The 26,264-nt window shown below is 49.6% G+C and overlaps 1 protein-coding gene across 4 annotated transcripts in view; it reads right to left on the bottom strand.

Moving 5' to 3' along the window:
• Positions 1-26,264, bottom strand: part of GRAMD1C (GRAM domain containing 1C) — a 2,017,351-nt gene that overhangs the window by 123,979 nt on the left and 1,867,108 nt on the right. For all 4 annotated transcript variants that reach the window (XM_069635887.1, XM_069635884.1, XM_069635886.1 and 1 more), the window contains one exon: positions 1,074-1,179. In XM_069635887.1, the coding sequence (XP_069491988.1) occupies positions 1,074-1,179 (106 nt within the window). The remainder of the gene's footprint in view (positions 1-1,073; positions 1,180-26,264) is intronic.

Here is a 26,264-nt window from a genome sequence, read left to right as displayed (position 1 = left end):
ATCATAGTTAGGGATGGAGGCAGGATCATTAAGACTCGGCGACAAATACCCTGGGAAGAGGGCGGAGATACCTCATACGTTAGGAAGTGAAGACTAGAATTTTAAAAAAAGAGAGATAATATTATAATAAAGGAAAAAGGAACTTTGATTGAATCGAAAGGAGAGATTAGTAAGGCTGGAGCACAATTACCATGGGAGGAGGGGAAAGAGCCACATGTGTTAAAGAGTAGAGACTGTAAACCAGAAGGAGAATTCTATGAAGGGAAGGCAAGTGAAGCCCATAACAGAAAAGATACACAAACCAAATTAACCCAGGAGGGGAGGAATATTAACCACCAAGAAAGCATATCATAGCTAAGAAAGTATATGTTACATAGGCATTAAAGGCACATCACTGTGGAGCAAAAGATAAGAGTTAAAAGGGATTCCTGGGAAACAATCCCTAAGGAGGAGGGAAACCCTAAAGAACTTTTGGAAGGGTTAAACGAATTTTTACAGAAGGTGACCAGATACTATTTGAAATTAATCTACTAATAAGTTTAAAGCAAAGGAGAAACCCTGAGAGAAAAGAATCAGGAGAAAGGAGACATTCTCCCGACGTTATTTTGTTAGGATAGTGGTAGGGTCAATTAGGGTTCATTTTTTGGATAGCAGACTTATTTTTCATTTTATTACTTTCTGACGACAGAAGACCACCTTAGTTATTTACATAGGCAGGGAACACCCACATAGCAATAGGTAAAGTTAGGCTTATTTCTTTAATAAATATACAAGTGGAAATGTCAATACAGTGTCCATGTCCTTTTGATCCTCCACACATTACTTAAGGTTAAGTGCTATTTTCATCAATTGATGCCAACATTAGTTTTGAATGCGCACATTCCTAGCTGGAAGTACACAGAGATTTTACTTGAGTAAATACTATATGTTACAACTGTATCGTTTCTCTTCTGTACTCGTGTGTCTGTTATTTTCCTCCCAATCATAACGTGGGAATGTTAAAACTTGATGGCCCTCCTGCTGTCCTTGCTTTTCAAGCCATCACCTTTTAATAGCTCTCAAAAGAGTGTTACCTGTTCGAGCGTTGTGATGGAATCCAACAGCACTCCTTTCAAGTGATGTGCATGATCCTGATCCTGTGGTGAATGCTCTTCTCGCCCATCCATACTTGCGGCAAACCTGCCAGGGGCAAAAAGTGTCCAGTACAATCAGAATCGCTCAATGCAAGGAAAAGTGGCGTTATCATAACTGCTTAATGCAACTGGGCACTGTGGTGTCAATCATTCCGAAGAGTGAGGAACACATCACTCCTATATGGAACAAATAAAAGAGAAAAGCATTTATTCAGAATTGAACAAAAGGGGTCGAGATCAAGCCACCTTGGCAGCACAGAAGATTTGGAGAAACAAGAGAGGTCTTCCTTAAACAGCAAATGGATTAACTGGCAGATCCCTTATCAGTGGTTGGTAAAGACAACCATTTCTTTTATTTTTTTATTTGTGGTTCGTCAACATTTGACTTTTCACAATACATACAATAGAAAAAATAAAAGTCAATTAATCAATATAACATTAGAATCACATATCACATTTTAAATTCACTACATTCATTAAAGAAAAAATTAAAAATACAAGAGAAAAACAAGAAAAAAGAGAGGACACTTCTACCAACAAAACTGAATGAGTAGGATGTTTTCACTTATCTAACAACACAATCGTCATACCCTAATAGTTGGTTCAATTCTTTCCAAAAAACCTCAATAGCCTCAAGGCAATACCGACTCTCTGTCCACACTAAGAAGAGAGCTCACATCCAAGCCGGCGTCTCTGCGGCATCTAATAACTTTGTCGAACTCTTTAAAATCTGTAAGTAGCTGGCCAATCCTGCTGCAGTCTCTACCTCGCCTGTCCCCTCACAGGACCTCTGCACAGTCTTGGCTTCATTTGCATATTTAAAGCGCTCACACAGGGGGCATCGAGGCACTGTTACCAGAATATGTCTTAGTTGCATATTTATAACGCGCTTAATACCCAGAGGTTTTTAAGCGCGGACCCGGGGGTCGAACCTTTGTTGCTTCCAGTCGTCTTGTTTCCAAGGTAAGCACATTGCTGCTAAGCTATCCTCCTGGGACAGATTTCATCACTAAAACCCAGGACATCCTGTCCACCCTCTCGTCCTCTGCTCCTTTTCCCTCTACGTTCTCCTCTACGTCTGGCCTCCCTGTGGCCACCTCGCCTCCCCCCTTCTGCGCCTTTCTTCTTTTCACCGCTGATGAGGTTTCCAGACAAGTCCGATCTATGAAAGTCTTGTCAAAACAGGTTCTTCCCTGTTCATCCAAAACCATCAAGGATCACATTGACAACCTCGCTTCAGCCTTGGCCCACTTTTGCAACCACTCTTTCGACACTGGAATCTTCCCTTCCCCCTGAAGTACTCTCTTGTGCACCCCCTTATTAAGAAACCTTCAGCCGACCCCTCCTCTCCGGCTGTCCATCGTCCGATCTCCATTACTCCTTTCCTACGCAAACTCTCCCAGCTTAATCTTCACACTGAATCTGTTTGTTGGCTCCATGACCATCACTCTCGCTTGAGAGCAGCCAGAAGCACGGAAACTGTTCTCCTGAACATCCGTGAAGCCCTGCACTCTAACCATAATGCTAATCACCCCTCTGTCCTCATCTTATTCAATCTCTCTTCTGTTTTTGACACGGTCATCCATGCCATCCTGCTCAACCTGGGTATCACTGATCAGGCCCTGGCCTGGCTGACCTATTTCCTCTCTGACCGACCCTCCCAGGTCAAACTTGGGTCCTTCCTCTACTCTCTCTCTCACTCTACCTGTGGTGTTGCTCAAGGGTCTAACCTTTTTGCATGGCTGTTCAACCAATACCTGGCACCTCTCGCCCACCGCATTACTGCTCTCTGCTCCAACATTCACTGCTATGCGGATGACACCCAGGTCGCTTTCAGGCTCCCCTCAGCCGCCTCTTCTGCCTCTCTCCTCCTGGATTGTCTGTCTGCAATCCTGAAGTGGTGTTCCAGAGATCCTCCACATCGGCACACCTGCACCTTCCTTTCCTGTCATTCTTTGGCCGTCCACTCTAGGCCCTCTTCCTGCTCCAACCTGTGAGGCCAAGAACCTAGGGGTAATCTTCGACTCCACACTCTCCTCACATCTCTGACGTCTCTAAGAAGTCAAACTACCAGTTGCACCACCTCAGAGGTATTCTTTCTTTCCTCACCTTCCCCCAGAAGCTCACTGTCTCCAGAGTTCTTGTTCTCTATAGGCTGGACTACTGCAACAGCTTCTTTATAAATCTGCCTGCCTCTACTCTTCGTCCTCTACAACTCACCCAGAACAGGACTGCGAGACTCCTTGGCCTCAAGTCCACGGATTGTAGCTCTCCAGCCCTGAAATCTCCCCATTGGCTCCCAGTGGCAGCAAGGATCAAGTTCAAGACCCTCTGCATTGTCCACAAGGCCTTCTGGGGCCTGGGACCGCAATACCTCCAAATCTCTCTTCGGAAATATCTTCCTACTAGAGCTCATCGCTCCTCTACCTCCAACTCCTTGAGGGCCAGTCGCTTCTCCAAGCAACGAGTTGGGGGCAGATCTCTTTCTTCGGCTGCGCCTGTCTCTGGAACAGCCTCCCTGCCTCTCTGAAACTTGAGCAGAACCATCTCTGGTTCTGGAAGCACCTCAAGACCTTCCTCTTTGCTTCTGCCTTCTCTCTTCCTCTCCCCTGCTGATTTCCTGTCTGATACTGCACTGGTCACCTGGTTACCCTCTGAACCCGGGCCGAGGTCCCTGCCCGCCCAGTTGCACACCTGTACTGCCTCCTGGCATCCCTGCACTTGTGGTCTGTATCTGTAACCCTACAGTCCCTTTTCCTGCACTTAAACACCTGTTGACTGCACTACGTGTATTGATCCCAAGGCCCTGCACTTGCCCATCCTCCACCCCCCCCACCGGCATGTCTCCCCTCCCCTCTGCACTTGCGTGATCTCAATGTCACTAGGCCCAGTAAGATCGTTGTTTTGTCCTCCCTCCGTTTCCCCTCATTTACCTCGTCGCGCCTCGAAACACTTGTGTATAGGTGCGTTATAAATGCCTTATCATATCATATAAAAACTTCCAGAGATAGAAAAGTTTCTCTTCCAGCTGACATTAGATTCCAGAATTCCTTTGGAATGAAGCCAGTCATGGTGTACAAAACAGGAAAAGTAAACAACCCTTTGCTGTCTAGTGCCCAACCACGACGTTAAGAGATGTTTCACATTTTGTCGGGCACCCGAATCGCAAAGATTGCACGTAATATCCACCAAGGTGGCTTTATTCATGATTCTCAGCAGGTCGAGCGTGACATATAGGTTCATGTGGAAAAATAGGAAGTTCGTCCTCCACTTTGGATTAGGGAACTTCCGAAGGTAAGGTGACAAGTAGCCCAGGGATTTGTCAATGACAGGGAAGTCCACAAAACATTTCATAATTACAAACGATGCCCTAGTTGCAATCCAATCACTCAGACCTATTAAGTTTTTTATCTTGAGTGGATTGTCCATCAGTTCTTTTTCTTTGGACAAGCATTTCAATAACACTGCTATGGCATCATGTTTCAACTCACGGAGACACTTGTTGGTATTTTATTCCATCAGGCCACATATATCTACGTAAAGAGAATTTTTTAAAGGGCTTATGTTTGATCTATGTAACATAATCCTTCTCCATTCTACATGAGATTGTAGACCTAATTCGTAGTGTAGCCTGTCTATGGGTAATGAGCGTGGTAGGTTGAGAACTTTTTTCCAAATCAAACCCTCAATTCGAACCCAATTGATTTTAAGGGCCATTTTCTCGATTTCAATTGCATACATTAGGATTGGAATCACCTTGCCCTTATAGCATTTAATTAAAGGTAAAAAGGGTGAATCTGCAATAAGCACAGAGGATTTGTTTCATTTGGCAAATAAGTTGATTCAACTTTTTCCCTATGTCCGACTCTCAGGCTGCCATGTAGGGAGTCGATCGAATCATGAAGCCTAAATACTTGATTTCCTTCACCATAGGCAAGTTTTGTTTTGCCATCTTCCACTTAAAGCTCCTCGTTCTTTTATTAGTTAAATGATTATAGGTCATAATGAAGGTTTTGATGGGGTTGATGATGATATAGTTCGAACGTGCGTAGTTTTCAAAGGCTGAGATCAGGCGCTGTAGACCTATCGGGGTGTGATAAAATAGTACCAGATCGTCTGCATATGCAAAGCCATTAAATTTAGGATTACCAATTGATGGGGCAGCTAATGAGTTAGGTGCAAGTTTAAAATTAAAAGGCAACCTTTATTCTTGCTGTGGTAGTTTTACCCTACTTTTCTCCTGTTTCCGGTATACGCCATTTTTGCTGAATGGCATATGCGCCCAACTTGTTCCCACTTTTTTTTTGTTACCACAAACGTGCAGATGCTAAGTATGGGTAAGGGATATAGTAAGGAAGGGCATGAGGGGTGGAGTGTGGGGAGGCTGTTTCCCCTGTTTTTTGTGGTTAAAACAAAAAGTGGAATATTAAGTGAAAATGCGTTTGGCAAAGAAACGCGCCAAACGTTCATAGAACTGTGTTTCCTGCATACGAGTTCTAGGGTCAGTCAAGGTAAGAAACTCCAACAGGACCTAGGGGAATATTTAATCAACACAAGTATGTAGATATCGCAAGGCAAAAACGTGTGTAAGGACAGAAAGTTGAATCAAATCCAGTGGCGGGCCTATCCTAAGAGGACCTAATGCCTTGAGCACAAGAGGCCAGTAAACGTGTTTGCGTGTTATGAGCGTTTCAGCACAGTGCACGTACACATTCTGTCTTTTTCCCTCTCCCTAAGGTTGCCTGATTGTTGTTGATCTCTGTTCTGCGATGCACTTCTCACTCTGCACACCCAACCTGTGCTTCAAGAGTCCCACACTTTGTCTGTGGACTTGTGAGCGGAGTTTGAAGAGAACCCAGAAATCCCTTCTTATATGGCAATGAGGGAAACCTTTGGGATTGGGATAACATTAGGCACTTTTTTCCCTCCTTAGGAAGCACATGTTCTAGTGGTGTAGAGTAGGGACCAGTCAATTAAGTTGCACTTTTCTGGCACATAACAGGGCGCCTGAGAGAAGACTGGAGAAGCCCTGGGTGACCCCCATATACCACATCCAGGGGTTTAATATCATAACTGGGAACTTCCCTTGACACTCAGGGTACCCCGATCCTCCGCTCTGGGTGCTCCAAAGGTGACCTTGTCACGCAATTCACTTTTTGTAGCCGAGGAGCATACAGTGGTTACTGCAATTGGTGCTTGTGCACATCCCAAATTGCAATTACATAGCATTTCATATACAATTAAATTCAAACCGTGAGCAATATGCGTCTGTCACAAATTATGGCTGAAATAGCACAGAATTAGCAAAACCCTAGCAGGGAGCTTGTACATAGAAAGGGGAAACAAGTTAATTTGCTGTGATTTTAATGAAAATGGTTACAAACAGAGAAGTAATGTAATGTAATGGGCACCTGTATAACGCTTTTCACCATTGGTACGGTCTCAACATGCTGTAGGTTGAACGCCCTTGGGGACCAGAGTATGGGAAATTCAACAGAGAGTTGCATAATGCGTGGGTACACTATTGGACAGTTCGAAGGTAGGTAGGGGTGGCCGAGTCTCTGCTGGTCAACTGTGTTAAGCAAACACGTGAATGGGTGCCGGTAGGTCAGGCTGGAGAGTATACGAGAGAGATGTTGTGTGCAGCTAAACCGAATTTTATCATGGAGATAGCTGCATTCTAATGGCAGAGGTGTTGTGCAAGTATAAGGGCAGGAGAGAGACCTTATGTGTGCAGCTAGACTGCAATTTGATGTGGGGTAGCTTCATTATAATGGCAGAGGTGTTTTGTGTTAATACAGGAGCAGTGGGAGACACTGTGTGTGCAGCTAGGGCACATTTGTACTGTGCAAAAGACGAACGCTCCTGGAATGAGGACTATCCAAGATCAGGGTGAGAGTGTCAAGGCCCTTGGAAGAAAACCACCCAAGGGGGCTGAAAGATATGATCAAACTGCTAGGGAGGTGGAGGGAGGGAAAATATTTCAGAGACCCACTCTCCACTAGCATAATCCCTGACCTCCATGGCCCCCACAGTGAAAGGACTTTAGCCCATTTTTCTGAGACCATGCCTCTAACATACCTCCTACCAGACTTCATTGGCAATATGGCAGTTATGTGCCTTTTCTAGAAGAACCTGCTTGTCATAGTGCCACGTAGGACACCTGTGATCAAGGGCACAAAGACCAAAATAGTTCAGGCTCAATATGTTTATTTGGGGATTATGTACAACACGGTTTGAAATTAGGACTTGCTGAGCAGGAATTGAAGGCAGCTCCTGGTTTTCAGGCATCACCCCCAAGGCAGGAGCTACACCTGGGAAACCAGGAACTAATGCATACCTCGTTGAGAACCTAACTTCTGCATTAGACGGGGGCGTGGCTTGATGGCTACGTGAGAGGACGTTCCTTGGAGGAGCTCCCGAGGATCCGATCCTGATCCTGGGAAAAAAGTGATGGTTTTTGGCGGACCTTTGAGCCCACGGTGCATCTAAAGGCGTATGAAAGTGGGGGGCATACGGTGTGTGCCCTCCCCAACGGCGAGACTGCATATTCACGGAACTAGACCCCGAAGAAGGTGGCGGTCGCGCGAAGTAAGGGGAGCACCCAAGATGGCCGCCTGTGGACAAAGGGCCATAAAAGGTCTGACGAGCTGAGGAAGACAAGGTTGGTCGGAACGTGGGCGAGCCCAACCAGATAGAAGGGTCGCATCGGGCTGGAAGCAAGAACATAAGGGCGAGCCCCCACTGCAGAGGAAACAGCTGGGCGCGTGGGCCCAATCGACGCAACAGGATGTCTTCCAAGGTGGTGCGACCCCGGATCAAGCAGCCTACGATGGAGACCTATGCTAGGTCGCCCTGGGGCGCGGAAGGGGGCAACAGCAATGAAACCCCTGCGGCGGCGACGGACCCACTGGGTACCATCCAGGAGGTGCTGGCAGCAATTGCTGACCTGAAGGTGGCCTGGGAGACGAAGCTGGGCCTGGCCATGAAAGAGTTGCAAGAGGGCCTAAACCTCAAGATAGGAGCGGTCTGAGAAGAAGTGAACCTGTTGTGCCAGGATGTGCGAACGATCGCGGAGCGCACTGGGGAACTGGAGAAGGAGTTGGCCCCGACCGTGGAGGCGTGCAATACACACGCCAAGGAACTTCATGCCCTTGTGCAGCGAGTGGGCAATTTGGAGGACAGAGCAGAGCAGGCGGAGGGGCGCGCCAGGCGCAATAACATTCGCATAGTGGGGGTACCGGAGGGAATGGAAGGATCTAACCCCACGGATTTCGTTGAAACCATGCTTTTGCAGGAGATTACAGGCGGAGAGCTGACCCAGGGGTTCGCGGTCGAAAGGGCGCATAGGGCCCTGACCAGGAGACCGGCCCCAGGAGCCCCCCCACGGCCGTTGATTGCAAAGATCTTGAACTATCGTGACCGCGAGAAGATTCTCGAATTTTTCCGGAAAGTGGGTACGATAGAAAGGGGGTCAGCGAATATAACAGCGTATCCAGATTACACGCTGCTTGTACAACGGAGTCGAATGAACGTTGGAACGGTGAAGAGGAGGCTCAGAGAGGCAGGCCACCGCTACATGTTGCTTTACCCCGCTAGGTGAAAGGTGATTCATAAGAACAGATCCCTCTTCTTTGAGACGCTGAGCGACGCAATGGAATGGCTGGATATGCAAGGTCGACCACAGGAATCGGATGCCCAGACAGAAGCGGATAGAGATAAGTAGCACACTGCAGAGGCTCCCGTGAGGCCATAGCTATGACATTGGGACTAGAATATAGTCTGATATTGTGCTTGTGTGGGGGAAGTCACGGCATCTGCCGGCGGGTCCCATTGAATTCACTTCTCCTAAATAGATGACTGGGAGCTCCGGGGGAGCAACCTCTGCACCCGATAGTAGTACACTTAGTTAGGTCACTGTTAGATTGGTGACACCCCTTCGGGGTCCTTGGTCACGAGACGGGTCCAGACGTGGGTAGGCCTGAGATCCAGGGATGGAGCTGGGCTATTGTTGGGGGTTGGTGGGGAGGGGGGGGAAGTTGTGTGCAGTGGTGTGAGGTTGGGGGAGGGGGGCACGGTTTGTTAACAGAAGGGAAGGAGCCAGGAAACGACCCTTCATGGGGAACATTATGGGGAGGGATGGGACGGAGATAGACCGACTAGATGGCATCGGGTAATCTCAGAATTGTGACCTGGAATGTACAGGGCATCAACAACTACCTTAAACGCAACATAGTGATGATGTATTTAAAGAGGATGCGCGTAGACATAGCCCTGCTGCAAGAGACCCACCTCACCAGGGAAAGGCTGGAGGTGGTCGGGAGGAAATGGAAGGGCACCGTTGTGGGGGCGGCGTACTCAGCGTATGCCAGAGGGGTTGTCACTTGGGTGGCGCCCCACGTGCCGTTTCGAGTGCTTGATTCTACGGTGGACCCGGAGGGTAGAATGGTGGTGGTAACGGGTCTCTTGGAAAACAGAGAAATACACATCATAAATGTGTACGCCCCCAATAACGATACAGCGGCTTACTTTAGGCCCCTCTACGGTAAACTTGGCCCCCTGGCGGGGGGTACGGTAGTGTGGGGGGGGGGGACTTTAACTGTACCGTAGACCCCAGTATGGATAGGTCCAAGGACAGGGCAGGAAAAACGGCACTGGCGGCTAAAGCGCCGAGTACCCTACTGAAAGACCTAGGCCTAGAGGATGCGTGGAGAAGGCTGCATCCCACGGATAGACAGTACTCACACTACACAGCGCCACATGATTCGTACACGAGGTTAGACTACATGTTTGTAACAGCCGTGATAGTGAGAGAAATAGAAGGAGCAGAATACAAAGCCCGAGTGCTGTCGGACCACTCGCCCTTGGTAGTAGACAGGAGACACCAGCCCCCACGCCCGCAGATCCCTACATGGAGACTTAGGACCGAGGCTCTGCAGGATGAGGGGTTTCGGGAGGGCCTGAGGGACGCCATTGCAGAATATTTTGATACAAACACAGGAAGCGTAAGCTCTGTGGGCACACTGTGGGAAGCGTTTAAGGTGGTGGTGCGTGGGGTAGCTATTTCCCAAGTTAAGGGGCTACAGGGGGGGGTCGAAAGGGAGCTCCGGGAGGCGGAAAGGGAGCTAGAGGAGCTCACGCGTTGCGTGAGCACCGCTCATGATAACAGAACCAAAGTAGAGGAGCTACAGTTGCCCTGCAGTGCACTCTGGGATAGACTGTGCAGACTCAGCTACAGGAAATATACGGAGAGGATACACGCAGGGGGCGACAAGCCAGGCAGACTGCTGGCCTGGCTGTATAAGAGTGAGACCCCCCGCTCGGTGATTAGTGAGATTCAGGGCGAAGGAGGTAGCATATGCAACACCCAGAAAGAGGTAAATGAGGAATTCCTTAAGTTTTACAGACACTTGTATGAGGACTCGGGGGAGGATATGGGCCAAGACATATTAGACACATTGGGGGACATTGAGCTGCCCACCTTAGATGATCTAGAACGTTCTGAGTTGGACGCACCCGTCACCTCGGATGAGCTGGAGGTAGTGATTCGGAACTTGCCCACTTGCAAGGCGCCGGGTTCGGATGGGCTGCCCAGCGAGTTCTACAAAACATACCAGCAAGAGTTGCTCCAGCCACTGCTTGCCACTTTCAATGAAGCCTATGAGAAGGGAGAACTCCCGTTGTCCCTCCGTGAGGCTGTAATCATCCTACTCCTGAAACCAGGCAAGCCGGCCGTGGAGCGCGGGTCTTACAGACCGTTGTCCATGCTCAACCAGGACAGCAAAATACTCACGGCGGTGCTGGCTAATAGACTGAAGAGGGTGATTAAGAAACTGATACACCCAGATCAGACAGGATATGTTCCGGGCAGGAACATCACCGATAACCACCGGAGGCTACACCATGTCATAGACCAAACTGAGGAGGACACAGGCGAGCTGGCTATAGTGTCGTTAGACGCGGTCAAGGCCTTCGACTCGGTACGATGGCCCTGGCTGAAAGCGGTCCTGAAGGGGTATGGAGTGGGACCCGGATACCTCAGATGGGTACAGTTGTTTTACAGCACCCCGATGGCGAGGGTCAAGACAGGGTCCAAGGTCTCAGATTCTTGGCAACTGGGCAGGGGGACCAGACAGGGATGTCCCTGGTCACCTATGCTATATATACTGGCATTGGAGCCGCTGGCAATATGCTTGCGCCAACAATATGGGGAGGTGGGCATAAACACGGCCAGTGGAGAGCATCTGATATTATTATATGCGGATGATATGCTCCTTTATTTACGCTACCCAGAAGAAGACCTACAGTACGTCCTAGAGGTGATAGAACGGTACGCCATCCTCTCCGGTATATCGGTGAACCCTGGAAAGTCCAGCCTGTTCCCTTTGGGTAGATATAGGAATGTCCCGGTGCAGAGGCTGCCTGTTTTGCCAATACCATGGCAGCCTGTAACATTTAGGTATTTGGGAATAAACATTTACCACAAGATCGAGACAGAACACAAGCAAAACACGGAAAAGGCGATAGAGGGGATTAAGAACAGTATGGTAATTTGGTCCAGACTACCCCTGACCATGATGGGGAGGGCGGCCTTGCTCAAGATGGTGGTCTTACCTAGACTCTTGCACTTTTTTATAAACGTCCCGTTTCTGATACCCAGGAGGCTATTCGCGAAACTTCACAGCGTGTGTAGGGGTTTTGTGTGGGGCAGCTCTAGGAATAGGGTGGCTCTGTGGAAGCTCCAGAACCCGTGCGACAGGGGGGGGAATAGACCTGCCTAACTTCGAACTCTATTACCTGGCGGGGCAGCTGCAGTACGTGGCCAGGTGGCTCTCGACTGAAGATTCGGCGGAAGCCAGGCTCCTGCGCGAAGATACAGCCCCATACTTTCTGATGGAAGTGGTGTGGTTGAGCAGAGATAAACTGGTGGGCAAGGGGCGGTTACTGAGGTTGGGCTGGGAGATCTGGCACAGGACATGGAAGACTGGGGGGGACTCGGAACCATACTCCCAGCAGGCCCCTTTGGCGGCTCTGTGTGGGAGCGACTCTCAACTACTTGAATCGGTCCGCAGATACTGGGAACAGGTAGGCCTAGCCACCCTCGGGGACATATGGCAGGAAGGGGAGGCGGTGGACTTTCAGCGGCTGCAGGAAGAGACGGGAGTACATGGTGGCCAATATATAACCTACACTAGGCTGGTGAAAAAGACTAGAGAAAGATGGCCGGAGACAGTGCTCGCGGAGGATCCAGATGCCTCCCTGGAAACCATGTATGATCTATCGGAGGACGGGCCCGAAATATCGAGCATATATGAGCTCCTGCGAGCAAGGGCAGGGAAGGAGTTGCTCCAATTGAGACAAGATTGAGAGGAGGAGGTGGGAGGACCCATGACGGATGGGCAGTGGGAACGGGCCCAGAGGTACCATAAAAAGGTGTCCCGTAACGCGAGATTCCAACAGCTTCAATTGTATGTTACCCACAGGGCTTATTTAACCCCCGGGAAGATTGCAAAGTTTGGGGGATCAGCTATACAGCAATGCCCCAGGTGTGGGGAGGTGAACGCGGGACTGCTACACATGTTTTGGGCTTGCCCGGAGGTGCATAGATTTTGGAACGAGGTCAAGACGAAACTGGCTGGCGGGGGGGTGGTGCTGGATGTGGAATCGGCCTGGTCATGCTTGCTTGGACTATTCCCTAGACCCCGGCATTTGAAACACATAAGCAAGATGAAGGACCTGACCTATGTCTTGGCCAAACGTAGGATCGCCATGGGCTGGAAGGCGGCCCACAGACCTAGGGTGGAGTTATGGTGGACAGACCTCTTGAGGTGGGCGGAAGCTGAATCCATAGTCTGGTTTGAAGCGGTCACCAGCGGGGGGCGAAGAAGAATTAGGGCCCTTGCTGGCCTGGCGGCAATTGGTGGCCTCATTGGCAAACCCTCACCAGGGTGACAACGAAACAGAGGACCCGGTTGATGGCTGTCTAGGTAGTGTGCCACCCAGTGATGTTCCCGTAAACGATATGTGAGAACCGGCTCTAGTTTAAAGGGGGAGGGGGGAGTTTGAAAATGTGTTGAAATATGATGCTTTCTATGTTTTGAAACAGTTGTAGTGTGTTTGTTTGACCTTAAAAAATAAAATAAAAATATATTGCAAAAAAAAAAAAACTTCTGCATTAGATGAAAAAATGTTGTTCATTATATACGATTCTTTGTGCAATAAATATCCTCTAGTTGTTTCCTTTCTTCTCCTTCAAACACATTCCTAACCATACATTGCATATGTAGATTTGTATGGCATCAGTTGGTCTGAGGTGTGAAAACATAGCTCCCGGTTTCTGGGAAGCTAACCAGGCTCTACTAAGCCACAAGCAGGAAATAAAGTGCTCCATGTCCCAGCAATTTCAAAACCTGATGTATAAGTAAGGGTCAACAAAAGTGAAGCAGTGAACTCCCATAAAGAAAACAACAAAAGTAATAAGGATGGTCTTATCATGGCAACGCTTGATGCAGGTAGCCAGATCATCAGGCTTCCCAAATTAATGTACAAGACTTTAGAGACCCCTGGAGGTTGACTGGTCTCTGGTGTTGATGGCTCGCATGGTTCTCAAGCCCTCGTCTTTTGGCTGGGGTAGATGTATGGTTTTCGGGGATGGGGGTGGGGTTATCATTTGGCCACTTAGCCAGGACTAATTCTATGGGTGAACAACCAGAGAGTAAGACTTTCAGTACTAAGCTGTCCTTTTGGACTGATGTATTAGGGTGGGTCTCGTTCCCAAGGACTAGTCTGTGACCATGTGACTGGCCCCTGCCAAGCAACCAGGCTTGCAGCAGTGTGTCCAGAGAGCCTCAATCCTAATAGACAATTCCTATTTTGGAGACCCTAGGGTCACTTTTATGGTCTCCAACCATAAAATCATTTGTGGCTTTCTCCCCTCTTTCTTATGGATCTCCAACCTAATTTTCGTGGCCAGAGGGCCTTCGCCTAAGGTCCCCCTTCCATTGCAACACATTTTCACTATTTGGTCCTGGGTCGCCCATAAGATTCCCCATTCATGCTCACCCCACATTGGTTTTAGAGAGTAGGCTGGTGGCAGCTGTTCTTTAGTTCTGGATTTACCCTGAGTGCAATCCATTTCACTGCATTGGTAACCCAATGTACCATGTTGGTAGTCATTGGGGTATCAATGTATATTTTCCATGTCCTATTCTCTGCCATTTTGTATTTTACGTCTTTATCTTTTCTCTGGAACCATGAGGTAGGCTTAAAAGTTAAAGTTACTCACGTAGTGACTAGAGTACTCATATTCCATAGTCCCCTTTCTTCCATCCTTGTGGGCGTCCCCCAACATGGGGACGGTACCAGATCCTTTGGGCAAAAAATTGAGCTTCCGATTTGCTGACCCCCAAGGCCATGCCTCCGGCGCCTCACCTCAGTCCCCTTTTAAACACATCAGACGCTTAGATACCTGGCTACATTTAATCTATTAGCCCCTGGCATAAAAGCGGGGGAAAGTGGGTGGGACGTATGGCGGAAAGGAGTCTATGGACTAGGAGTACTCTAGTCATTATAGTGAGTAACTTTATAATTACCCATACGTCCTGTCCCATTTTCTCCATCCTTATGGGTGATTCCACCGAACAAGACCAGAGGGTTTAGCTGTGACAACCTGCTCATATCAAGGACAGAGCAAAAGGTTCTTCAGAACCACCTGACCGAACTCTGCTTCACGCCTGGAGCTGGTATACAGAGAATAGTGCTAACAGAAGGCCGACGGAGTGGCCCAAGTAGCTGCTTTGCTGACGACATCCCAAGAAGCATACCTCTGAAACGCGACGTCCCTGGCCTTAGCCCTGACCGCATGGCTATTAATCCCCTCCGGAACGGGTTTGCCCATGGCCGTATACACCTGCAGATGGCCTGGACCATCCAACCGGAGATAGAAGCTTTGGAAGCCTGGGTTCTGGGAGACAAGCCCCCGAAAGTTATAAACAATTTCCTAAACTTCCTGAAGGATTTGGTCTGTGAAAGATAGAACTTGAGGACTCTCTTGAAGTCCAAGAAATGTAGATCCCTTTCTGCCTCAGACTGCAGGTGCGGGAAGGACACTGGCAGACAGACCTCCTGGTTCAAATGGAATGAAGACACCACCTTGAAAAACAATCTGGATAAGTGCGCAAGATGACCTTGTTGATGTGAAACGTGATGAAGGGCTTGCACAATGACACCGCCTGTAGCTCGCTGACCCTGCACGACCAACAGTACCGTCTTCAGTGTCACCAGCCGAATGTCCACCAAGACCATCGGCTCAAAGGGCTTGTGTTGCAAGGCCGCCAGAACCACACTGAGATCTCAGACTGGATGTGGCCTATGCACCAGAGGAAAAAGCCTGGACAACCCCTTGAGGTGGGCTTTAACCACCAGGTTGGCTGCTGAAAAAATGTGCTCTGGGGAATTCTTATATGCCCCAATGGCCACCAAAACAGGTGCGGGTGTGTCTACCTGAACGAGCCAGATGTGCAGAGAATGCCAGCACATCGTTCAGGGAGCATGAGATGGGGTCCAGCCGCTTGTCGCAAGCCCAGTGGCAAAACCTAGTTCACTTGCTCTTATACTTGGATCGGGTAGACAGCCTCCTGCCTGCTGTATGATGTCCCAGTTGTCATCCAAAAATGTAGCATGTTGCACTCTCAGCTGGTCATGAACCAAGGCGCTAGGGCCGGCCTGGGTGGGTCCGGGTGCTCCACTGTCCCGCCCAGCTGTGTCAGGAAGCCCCTTGCTGGGGATTGGAAGATGGAAAGGCTCCTGGGTGCACAACTGCAGCAGATCTGAGAACCACGCCCTCAAGGGCCAGTGGAGGGCAATCAGGATAAGGCTGCAGCAATGGGGGAGGATGGAACGCGTAACACCTGTGGCCATGCCAGCGGATCTGGAAGGTGTCTCCCAGAGACCCCTGACCCAGACCAGCCCATGAAGCAAACTGGCGGCACCTGGAATTCTGAGGAGATTCAAATAAGTCCAGATCCAGAAACCCCCATCTGTGAAACAGGGGCAACAAGGAGTTGATGTGTAACTCCCACTCGTGGTTGTTGAACCTCAAGTGGCTGAGCTGGACCGCATCTGCGTTGCTGTCCCGCGGGAGGTGGACCATCGAAATCCAAAATCCCCTCTGTCAGGGCCTATTCCCAGATCGAAACTGCCTCCATGCACAGGAGGGGAGAACGGATGCCACCCTGCTTGTTCAGGTAAAACATTGTTATGGAATTGTCCATCCAGACCAGAACTACCTTGTCCCTGTTGAGGGGCAAAATGCTTTGAGGGCCAGGCCCCCAGCCATGAGCTCAAACAGATTGATATGCTGGAGGGCTTCTGCCCTGGCTCATGCGCCATGAATGGAGTATCCCTTCAGAGTAACCCCCCCAACCCGAAAGAGGAATCCGTCACCACCAGGGTGGGCTCTGGCCGGGTAAAGGGAGCTCCCACTGCCACATTGTAGGAGGAGGGAGGAGGAGAGCCCGGGTATTGGGATCCTGTCTGACTGAGACCCTGCCTCCTGGTCCCAATTGGCAGCCAGGTGGAGCTAGAGGTGCCTCATCATGAGGCGGGTGTGATGCACTGTGAGCATGCAGGATGCCATCAGTCCCAGAAGGAGCTGGAACCACCATGTTGAGGTGGACGAATTGGCCATACAGTGCCCCACCGCCTTGCAGAGGATAATGAGCCTCTCAGGATTGGGGAACACAGGCTGCACTGCTTTATACCAGCGCACTCCCAGGAAGACCAGATCCTGGGCAGGAGTCAGCTGCAACTTCCGCCGGTTGAGGGAAAACACCAGCTGGTGCAGAACGTCTGCAAGCCATTGGCAGGAGTGCACTGCCCCATCGGGAGAGCTGGCCCTGACTAGCCAGTCGTCCAGATATGGGTATAAGTGATGGACCTCCAAGCAGAGACCACAGTTTTGTGAACACATCAGGGGCCGAATTGAGGTCGAAGGGCAGCACCTTATACTGCAAGTGGTACGACAATCGTGAACCGCAGAAACTTCTGACACGGCTGGTAAATGGGGACATGAAGGTACGCAGCCTTGAGGTCTAGGAAACACATCCAGTACCATGCACACAGGGAATCCGCTATGTGCGTGGGAGTAATCATCTTGAAGCGTTTGAGCGGTAAAGACCGGTTGAGAAATGACAGGTCCAGGACTACCCTCAGGCCGGCCTGGTTGGTCTTGGGTACCGCAAAAATCTTGGAGTAGAGACCGAAGTCCCTGTCTGACTGAGGAACCGGTTACCCCGCCTGCATCTCCAGAAGAGAAATAATCTCCCGTAAAAGAGCTGGGGACTCTATCTGACGTAGAGAAGAGGATGGTAAAAAAAGACTGAAGCCCGTGGAGACTATAGAAAGGATCCAAGGACTCTTGAAATAACACTTTCAGCTGTCCTGGAAGAGAGCCAGCCTGACCCCTACTGGGAGCTGTGTTCCCAGACCGTGACGTCACTGCTTCTTGGCATCTGAGATGGGGGAGCGGACTAAAACATGCAAAGTCCTCCGCTGCTCCCTCCTATTGTCACTGGGCAACCTGTCAGGCCTCTGCGTACCGGGGTCCTGAACCCCCTTGAAGTCGGTGAAAGTGCAGGGTTTGAATTCGGTCCTGCCCCGAGACTGAGGGAAGGACTTCTGCCCTGGCTTTGTCAGGAAGGACAAGGACTTGGCGGTTTGAGTGGAGGTTTTCTTCTTTGTCAGCTCGTCATCAGTTGACGAATGAAAGAGATCGACATCCTCAAAGGGCAGATCTAGGATCCACTCTTGCAAATCAGACGAAAATGTAGTGGCATGCATTCATGCTGTCCTCCTCATCTTGACACCCAGGCACAGCCCTCTGCCGACTGTGTCGATGTGGGAGGCCGAAGATTCCATGAGGTCCTGCGCAACGGCCCGGGCATCTGCCAGACCTGCCTTGAAGGTGGCTTGCCTTTCCAGAGGGAGGTCAGGAAGAAACTCCCCGAGCTTCCGACACAGCTTCTGGTTAGCTGCGGCTAAAAAGTCATCTGCATTGGCTTGCCGCAAATGCAGCCCTGATATGGCATAGCAGCGTTTGACTCAACTGGAGGTGGCTCCCAAGGAGAAAGACGAAGAAGACGATAGTTTAGACTGGATGGGGGCCGCAGCCACCACTGAAGAATGCAGTTTAGGATGTGAGGCCAGGAGGACTGGCTCCCTGTCCGCCAGCCTGAACCTGCAGTCCAACTTCTTCTTCATCTGGGCGTTGACCCTGGGCTTCCCCAAGACCTTTTTTCCATCTGCATGACATCTTTCTGGAGAGGGATGCTAAAATGGATCATGGTGCACTTGCCCAAAACCTCTGGTAGCACTCCAGACACCTGGAGGGCTTCCTCGAGCAGGGGGATCCCTCAAAAACTTCTCCAGGCCCTGAAGGCGGTCATGAAAGGCCTTAATAGATGCAGAGGGTTCATCGTCTTGGGGGGTCATCATCATCATCGTTCCCCCCACCCTTCCTCCTTTTTTACAGACAGGTGCCGGCAGGGTCCGCCCTAGGTCTGGAGCCGAAGAAATGTGCAACAGCTATTGAGGGGGAGGTGTTGGTGGTACAGGAGGTAGCGCAGGGGTCTGAACAACGAGTAAGGCCTGGACTGAGGGTAGGACAGGCACTAGCACCACTAGCGCTGGAGGAACAGGCAGAGGGCCCAGAGGAGGAAGCTGGGGAGACACTACCTGCGGTATCACCTCCTTCACTATGTCTTTGAGGAGGAGGAAGTGCTCGAAGAAGCGGTCCTCGCCCGCCGGTGGGTCCCTAGGGGGTCAGCCCTTCGAATCGATGGGTCGCCGCTCCTGGTCAAAGCACTGAGGCGCTTGAGGCATGTAGCCATAAGGCTGCGATGGGTAGATGTACCCATAAGACCAGTTGCCTGTACCATACAGTCCGCCGCTGCTTGCAGAGGGAAGGGGAATAGAACCTTCTTGCAAGGCCCATATTCAATGGGCAAGAGCCAAATCCAAGATGGCCGCCAGCTTATCAGCCTCTACCAAGTGCCTATCTGCCATCTTGTGGCCTTGTGCCACGCTCTGGGTGGGAGCCCCGAGCCACGTGCAGGCTCAGACATGGTAGGAGACGCCTTGGGCCCTGAACCTGAAACAGAAGCTTCGACCTCTGAGATCACTCTGGTAGGCGCTGAGCCCTCGGCCGGCTGGCCGGTAGTCGAATCGTCCTGACTCACGACCTCTGGGCAAGCTCTGGTAGGCTGTGCGCCGTCAGCACCTGTGCCGGTAGTCGTGCTGGATCATGCCGAGGACGGACTCTTGCCGGTAGAACCTGATCTTAGGACAAAAATTATTTACCGGGTTCCTGAAATAGGGACTTACCGGGTCATTCCAACATAAGAGGACCCGGTAAGTCCTCCTTGCAGGAACCATTCCCCATTCCCATTTGAGCCCCCATACGGCTCAATGGGAATGGGGATGGAGGTAACAGCGGGCACATTATAAGTGTCCTGTTGTTACCTCCCTCTTCCCTTCGGGGGACCCGGAAAAGAAGTCTGGTTTTACCAGACGTCTGGTCCGGGTCCCGCAAAGGGAACCTCGTAATACGCGCTCCCGGAATGAAGGGGGCCGGTCCCGTACCGGCCCCCTTCATTCCAGGCGCGCAAGGGTCGTAATGAGGCCCAAAGTCTTTAAGGTGCACTGGAGGAGAAGTGAGGAAGATCTACCTCCAATGCGACAACCGATTCTTCAATAGCCGGTGACCGAGAGCGCTGAAAGCTGGGTACATGTCCCAGAGGTGGTCGTGCCCAGGCACTCAAGATGGAGTGCATGGGGGTCCAAGGGCGGGAATGAGCGGTCGCATGAGGCACATCTTGTGAATCCACCTGCAGCAGACATGCGCCAGAGGAGGCAAAGCAATGAAGGTAGGTGAATAAGATTGAAAAACAAAACAGCGTTGGAGCAAGCGGAAAGTTAAAAGTCTCAGCGCCCAGCTGCCATATCCGACACCTTCCATGCAGAAAAAGGGACTGAGGTGAGGTCCCGGAGGGCGGGGTCTCAGGGGCGATCCCACGGCCGGGCCACACCCCTGCTCGCTATACTAAATTTAAAGGGGAAGCTACATTTTGCGCTGCAAGAGGTTGCAGTACCGTCCCTAGGTTGGGTGACACAAGGATGGAGGAAAGAGGACGGGGTGTACGATTATGCCGAAGGTGAGGTCCATGTGGCAGCCTTACTGATGGCATCCCAGGGGATGTTGACCTGGAAAGTCACAGCCATGGCATTAGGCTTGATGAAGTGAGCATACATTCCCTTTGGAGGGTTGCCATTTTGCGCAGCATAAGCAGCAATCTATAATGGTCATGGAAAGCTAGGATGCTGACCTCCGAATGTGACAAAAGTATGTATGATCTTCTATACGGCTTAGTTCTGTGCAGGCAGAACGTCACAGCTCTTCTGACATCAATAGAACTTAGAGCTGTGTTAGCAGTGATTGAGGAGAAGGAAAAAAGGTTGGCAAAACCATCTCCTCATTAATATGAAAAGAGGATACCACCTCAGGTAAAAAGGCCGGGTGTGTCCTGAAAACCATCTTGTCTTGATGAAACAGTATAAGGCTAAGGGGCAAAAAGCACCTCAATCTCAGTAACTCTTGGCACTGATGTGAGAGCCACCAAAAGAGTGACCTTTCAGGTAAGAAACCTATAAGGAAGGCATGGTATCAAACAGTAAGACACAAGTGGTCAAAAGTTCAAGGTTGTTTATTGAACTTCAATTGGGTTTGAAGAACGCCTATTTAAGCCTAAATCTAAAGATGGGAGCAAGCTACGACATCAAATAAGAACACAGTCCTAGTCAAGTCTGTCAAAATAAAACTGCCTAGACTAGTACACCTATTGCCAATCCTTACTTCTAAATATGAACAGTGTGGGAAACAATGTTATGCAAAAAGAAAAGGGTTCAAGAAATGATATGTCAGGATATTCAAGCCATTGGCTTCCCTTCCCCACGTTTTCATCACAGGACATGGCCGCACACTTCCGCTTACCCACTCTTGGGTTTCTCTAGCACGAGGATGCAGTTAAAAACATCAACATCAGGGCCTTCTGTGCCAAATTCCCTTTGCCATTCAAAGTCTCTTATTTCAGAGGGCCTGATGCAACACGACAAAAATGTAAGTTCCTTTCTTCTTAGGATTTCACATGTACAACTTCTTGGGTGATTCACTGTTCACCATGGGTCCCTCTTTCGCGCCTTGAAACACTTGTGTATAGGCGCGTTACAAATACCATATCATATCATATCTGCCGGGCAAAGATCCACTTTAACACAAAGCTTTCAATTGACCACCCTCCGCCGGGCTCAGACCAACTTCATCTACTTTTTCAAGCAGTCTTTAGTTCAAAAATCAAAGACTTTCGATTGTGCACAGGACTTTGCTCAACCCGTTGCAGGACCACTTCGATTCACAATTACTCGCTCTTTTCTTGATATGATCTCTTTCTAACTTTCACTTTGCCAATTCTCAGCTGGATACCTTACATAGACTTTCCTCACCGGCTGTGCTGATTTCACTAACGCTGCTTTGTTCTTGGATCCAAGACAGTACCACCGAAGCTTGTGCTTCTCCCTGCCTTGATTATTGACGCGGGAGGGCCCCAGCTACTTCCGACACACAATGCAGCATTTTTCAGCCTGGTTTCCTGGTCTTACTCTTTCTATTCTCGACTTTTCAGGAAAGTAATAGTTCCTTGACGAAAAAGGTCAAGGGAACTTCCCTCCTTGAAATCCCCTTCTGTTTTGCCATCTTTCTTCTCTCGTTAAAGTGCCATCTCGTAACTGCTGTTTTCTTGTGTGCTTTGTCTCGCTCAGGGTGTGCTCTCGTGGTCCGCCTTTTATCCGTGTGCGGAAGCTTAATGGAAGTCAGGTGTGTGTGATGGTCAGTAATTGCCTGACCCCGCCTGACCATTGTAATGGGATATGTCAGGTATATGGCTCAGGTGTAGTCTTGTTTTCCCCTCATAGTGGGCTGTCCATGTGAAAGTGTTCGTGTTGTAAAAAAGGGGGAGAGGGGGACAGAGTTCCTAAATATCCTACTTGGTAGGATGGGGTAAAGGTGTTACAGGGAATGGGATACTGCATCTCTCCATCTGATGTCCCACTCCAACAAGACCCCTCACCCAGTTGATCCTCCCGCACTGGTCCAACCCCAGCAACTGGATCCAAAAGCGATGGCAGAGTCCTGGCCACCTGGATGACAGATCCCCGGGGACTAGTGGGTGAGACACCTTCTGGTTTCTCACAAAACTTAACTCCATCGAAGCCAACAGCTCCAAGGGCTTATGAGCCAACTCTACCATAATTCCATTCAGATCGGAAACCATGTGAGCTCTGTGAACAGGGGGATAGAGAATTGTGAGGTCATCCAGGTGCCTGTGCACCAAAGGATAGGAAGTGGAGAAAGGCATGTCCTGAGTGTTGCGATAGGCCCAGACTGACGCCTGGTTAGCGAAACAGGAATAAACAGATATACCAGATGCTGCCAGACGAGAAACAAAAGAGAATCTCATTAAGCAAGCAATACAGAGGATTGATGCACTCATCCAAGGCCCAAAAACTGAATCTGTTCAACTTACTTTTTTACTGGGTCGGGGTTGAGGCCTTCCTAGCTGCCTGAATTATTGCCATGTTGTCTGCTGATAATCCTACATGTCCTAAGGTCAGATCTAAGGAACAATGCTACTAAATCCAGCAATCGAAGGGACTGACTATTGTGCACCCTGCACTGTGGCTACTTGTTCCAACTGCAGTGGTACAGAGATTTTGTTGCTGGCCTTCTGGCCGAAAGCAACACCTCCATCACCTCCTACGGAAGGTCCCGATCTTTGCATCTCACCCTCTCAGAAACTGATTTCTGGATGAAGGAGGAGATCCCCCCACCCCCCAAACTCTGCTTGCGAGAGCAAGTCGTTTCTCTGGGAAAGACTAATTGGAGGGCAGATGGCTATTCCCAGAAGGTCCGGGTACCACGTTCTCCTGGCCCAATCCGGAGCAATGAGGATCATGGTTTTAACAAACTTCCTTAGCCTCCTGATGACATGAGGAATGACAGGGACTTGTGGAAACACGTACAGAAGTGGAAATTCCCAGTGCACCAAGAACGCGTCCCGTAGAGCTCCTCTTTGAGGAAATTCGCTGGAGCAGAACTGTTCGCATTTCCGATTGACATTGGACACGAACAGATCTATTTGAGGGGTTCCCCAAAGCGCGAAGATCTCCAGAAGTTAACTCCCACTCGTGGGAAGTTACTGCCTGCTCAGAGCATCCACCGGCGTTTTCTTCTCCAGCTAGATGAACTGCAAGAAGAGAGATTCCTTCTTTCAGTGCCCAGAACCAGAGCTCCATTGCCTCTCTGCACAGGGGCAGAGGCCCCACACCCTGTCTTTTATTGAGGTAGTGCATGGCTACTGTATTGTCCTTCATTATCAGGACATTTGTCCCACGTATGGAGGGCAGAAAGGCCATCAGCGCGTCCGACTGCCCTCAGCTCTAAAAGGTTCAAATAAAGTCTGGACTCCAACTGAGACCAGTGTCCGCTCACTTAAAGATCCTTCATATGTGCCCTCCATCCTTAAAGGGAGGCGTCTGTCACAATTGTAATATCTGGCCGTGGTTGCCAAAAGGGTTCTCCTCATTATATTATCTCGGCAGGCCCACCACAGAAGATCCTGTGGTGACCTTTTTCGGGACCTGAATAAGGTCTGTCATTATGCCGGAGAATTGAGACCCCTGGGATCTGAAAGCCCACTGAAGGGATCTCATTCTCAGACAGGCCTCTGGCACAAGAAAAATGCAGGATGCCATAAGGCTGAGCAACCCTATGAAGTCGAAGGCCGGGAGATGTTGGGCACTCTGACATTTTTGGACCATCTGCGAGAGATGTTGAGCCCTCAACTCGGGTGGCGAGGTTTATCCCAAAGCTGAATCCACAACTGCTCCAATAAATTGAAGCTTTTGAGAAGGTATCAAGTGGGATTTCTTGAAGTTCAGAGAGAATTCCAGCTCGTGGAGGAAGTGGCAAGTGCGACTGAGGTGACTCTTAGCCTGGTCTGGAGAACAGGCTCTGTTCAACCAGTCATCCAGGTAGGGGTAGATGTGAATCCCCCTTCCTCCTTAGACTCGCTGCCACCACTGCCATAAACTTGGTGAAGACTCTCGGGGCAGAAGTGAGCCCGAATGGCAGAACCCAAAGCTGATAGTGAGAACTGCCAACCCCGAGCCTCAGGTACTTTCCGCTTCTGATGGATGGGCACATGAAAGTAAGCATCCTGAAAGTCCAATGAGACCAACCAATCCAGGAGTCGAAGGGCCTGAAGGATCTGCAAAAGAGTTACCATCTTGAACCTGTACTTCCTGAGGAAGTTGTTCAAGCGTCTCAAGTCCAAGATGGGTCCTTCTTGGGATTAGGAAATAAGGAGAGTACCATCCCTGATCCCCCACCGCTGCAGGTACTAGCTCTATCACACCTTTCTCCAACAGGGTAAGAATTTCCTGTTGGAGGAGTGGATCAATAGAAACAGGTCTATATTTCTTTGTCAGGGTTTTGTTGACTCTCGGAATGGAATCCGGCTTTTGCCAATTTACCATGACACTTACCCTCAATGCAGTGTAGAATGGCAGTATCGCTTCCCTCACTGGTCCACTGTCCAGTATGTCTGTAAGGTCATCTCTCTCCAGTATGGCAGCTGGTTTAGCCCAACTAAGATTCTCGGACACCTTACTGATTAGTGACTTATATGATGGGTCAGAGTAACCAGCCACCTCAGGATTTCCAGTCAGTCTCAGGAGAGATTTCCCAACTACTGACCTCTTTCAGATTATCAACATGATTTTTCATCTTGGGACTCCTGAAATCGGCTCCTCTGGTACATTTGGGTAAAAGTATGAAACTCCCAAGGGAACATCCTTGGGAGGTCGTAGTATAAAAAAAAATAGAAAACAGACATCAATACATCTACATTTTGGTGTGTTGTTCTGTTCTATACAAGTCAAGGACTTTCCATCTACATAAGGAGATCCTTCAATGTGGTCTCCATGCTTCTACGATGGTTTACGTATTGTGCAATTCCTCTCCTCCTTGTGGAAAAACTGCTAGGCCTTGATCAACAAAAATTCACTCATGGTTTAACTAAGACTTGCAGCTCTCATCCATTTGTGTGAGTGTAAAGTTTGATCAGCTTCCAGGTCCACTACTCTAGTAAAGTCCCCATCTATCGTGATATTTCCTTCGCTTAAAGCTCTTATCATGGGAACAGCGCATGGAAGAATTAGTCCTGGCCTTTGTTTTGAGTGTAATAGCTATTAGTGCAATAATTTTCTGTTCCAACATTTCTTTAACCATTACGTATCTGCTGTGATGAATCCCCGGCGTTGACCTCGCCCATGTGGCCAGGGGACGGCTATATGAGGGAGGGCCACATGGGATGAGACAACATCTGGGAGGAGGTGATGGTATCAGCAGGTGAGACATAGGGACTCATTACACGGTAGGCGGTAAGGGTTTACCGGTACCGGTATTCTACCGGTAAACCCTTACCGCCTTACTACGAGGTCCCTTTGCGGGTTGGGGAATTTAACGCCTGCTTTTTGCAGGCGTTAAAAACCAACCCGCAAAGAGACCAGGGAGCTAATTACGGTAACGCAATTTGCGGTACCGTAATTAGCGCCTTCACCATTCCCATAGAGCCCTATGGGGCAAAAATGGGAAGGGCAATGGGGGAAGGGGGAATTACCGCCCCACCAACCTTGGAATAGGGCAGTAATTCCCCTTTCCACCAAGGCGGTGCCGGTATTTTACCGGCATGGACCAAGGTGCTAATAGCTAATAGCATCTTGGTCCACCGCCATCCGTGTAATGAGGCACACAGTATCCCCCTGTCCCCTTGCAGGATGAACCTCCCATTTACAACACTCTAATGGCCTATTGTAAATCCTCCCGTTACCGCCATGGAGAGCAGTGAATCCCTATTGTTACAAACTATAGGCCAACTTTCAAACATGGGCTTACCTTGTAAATCTGCTAAAATCTTCTGTCATAACTCCACATATCAATCCTCCATGACCGAATTCCCA

This window comes from Ambystoma mexicanum, chromosome 7p (assembly GCF_040938575.1).
Source record: "Ambystoma mexicanum isolate Mex_15411 chromosome 7p, UKY_AmexF1_1, whole genome shotgun sequence".
NCBI classification, from domain to species: Eukaryota; Metazoa; Chordata; class Amphibia; order Caudata; family Ambystomatidae; genus Ambystoma; species Ambystoma mexicanum.
The sequence above is the reverse complement of the archived record's forward strand: the minus strand, read 5'-3'. Positions and strand labels throughout refer to the sequence as shown.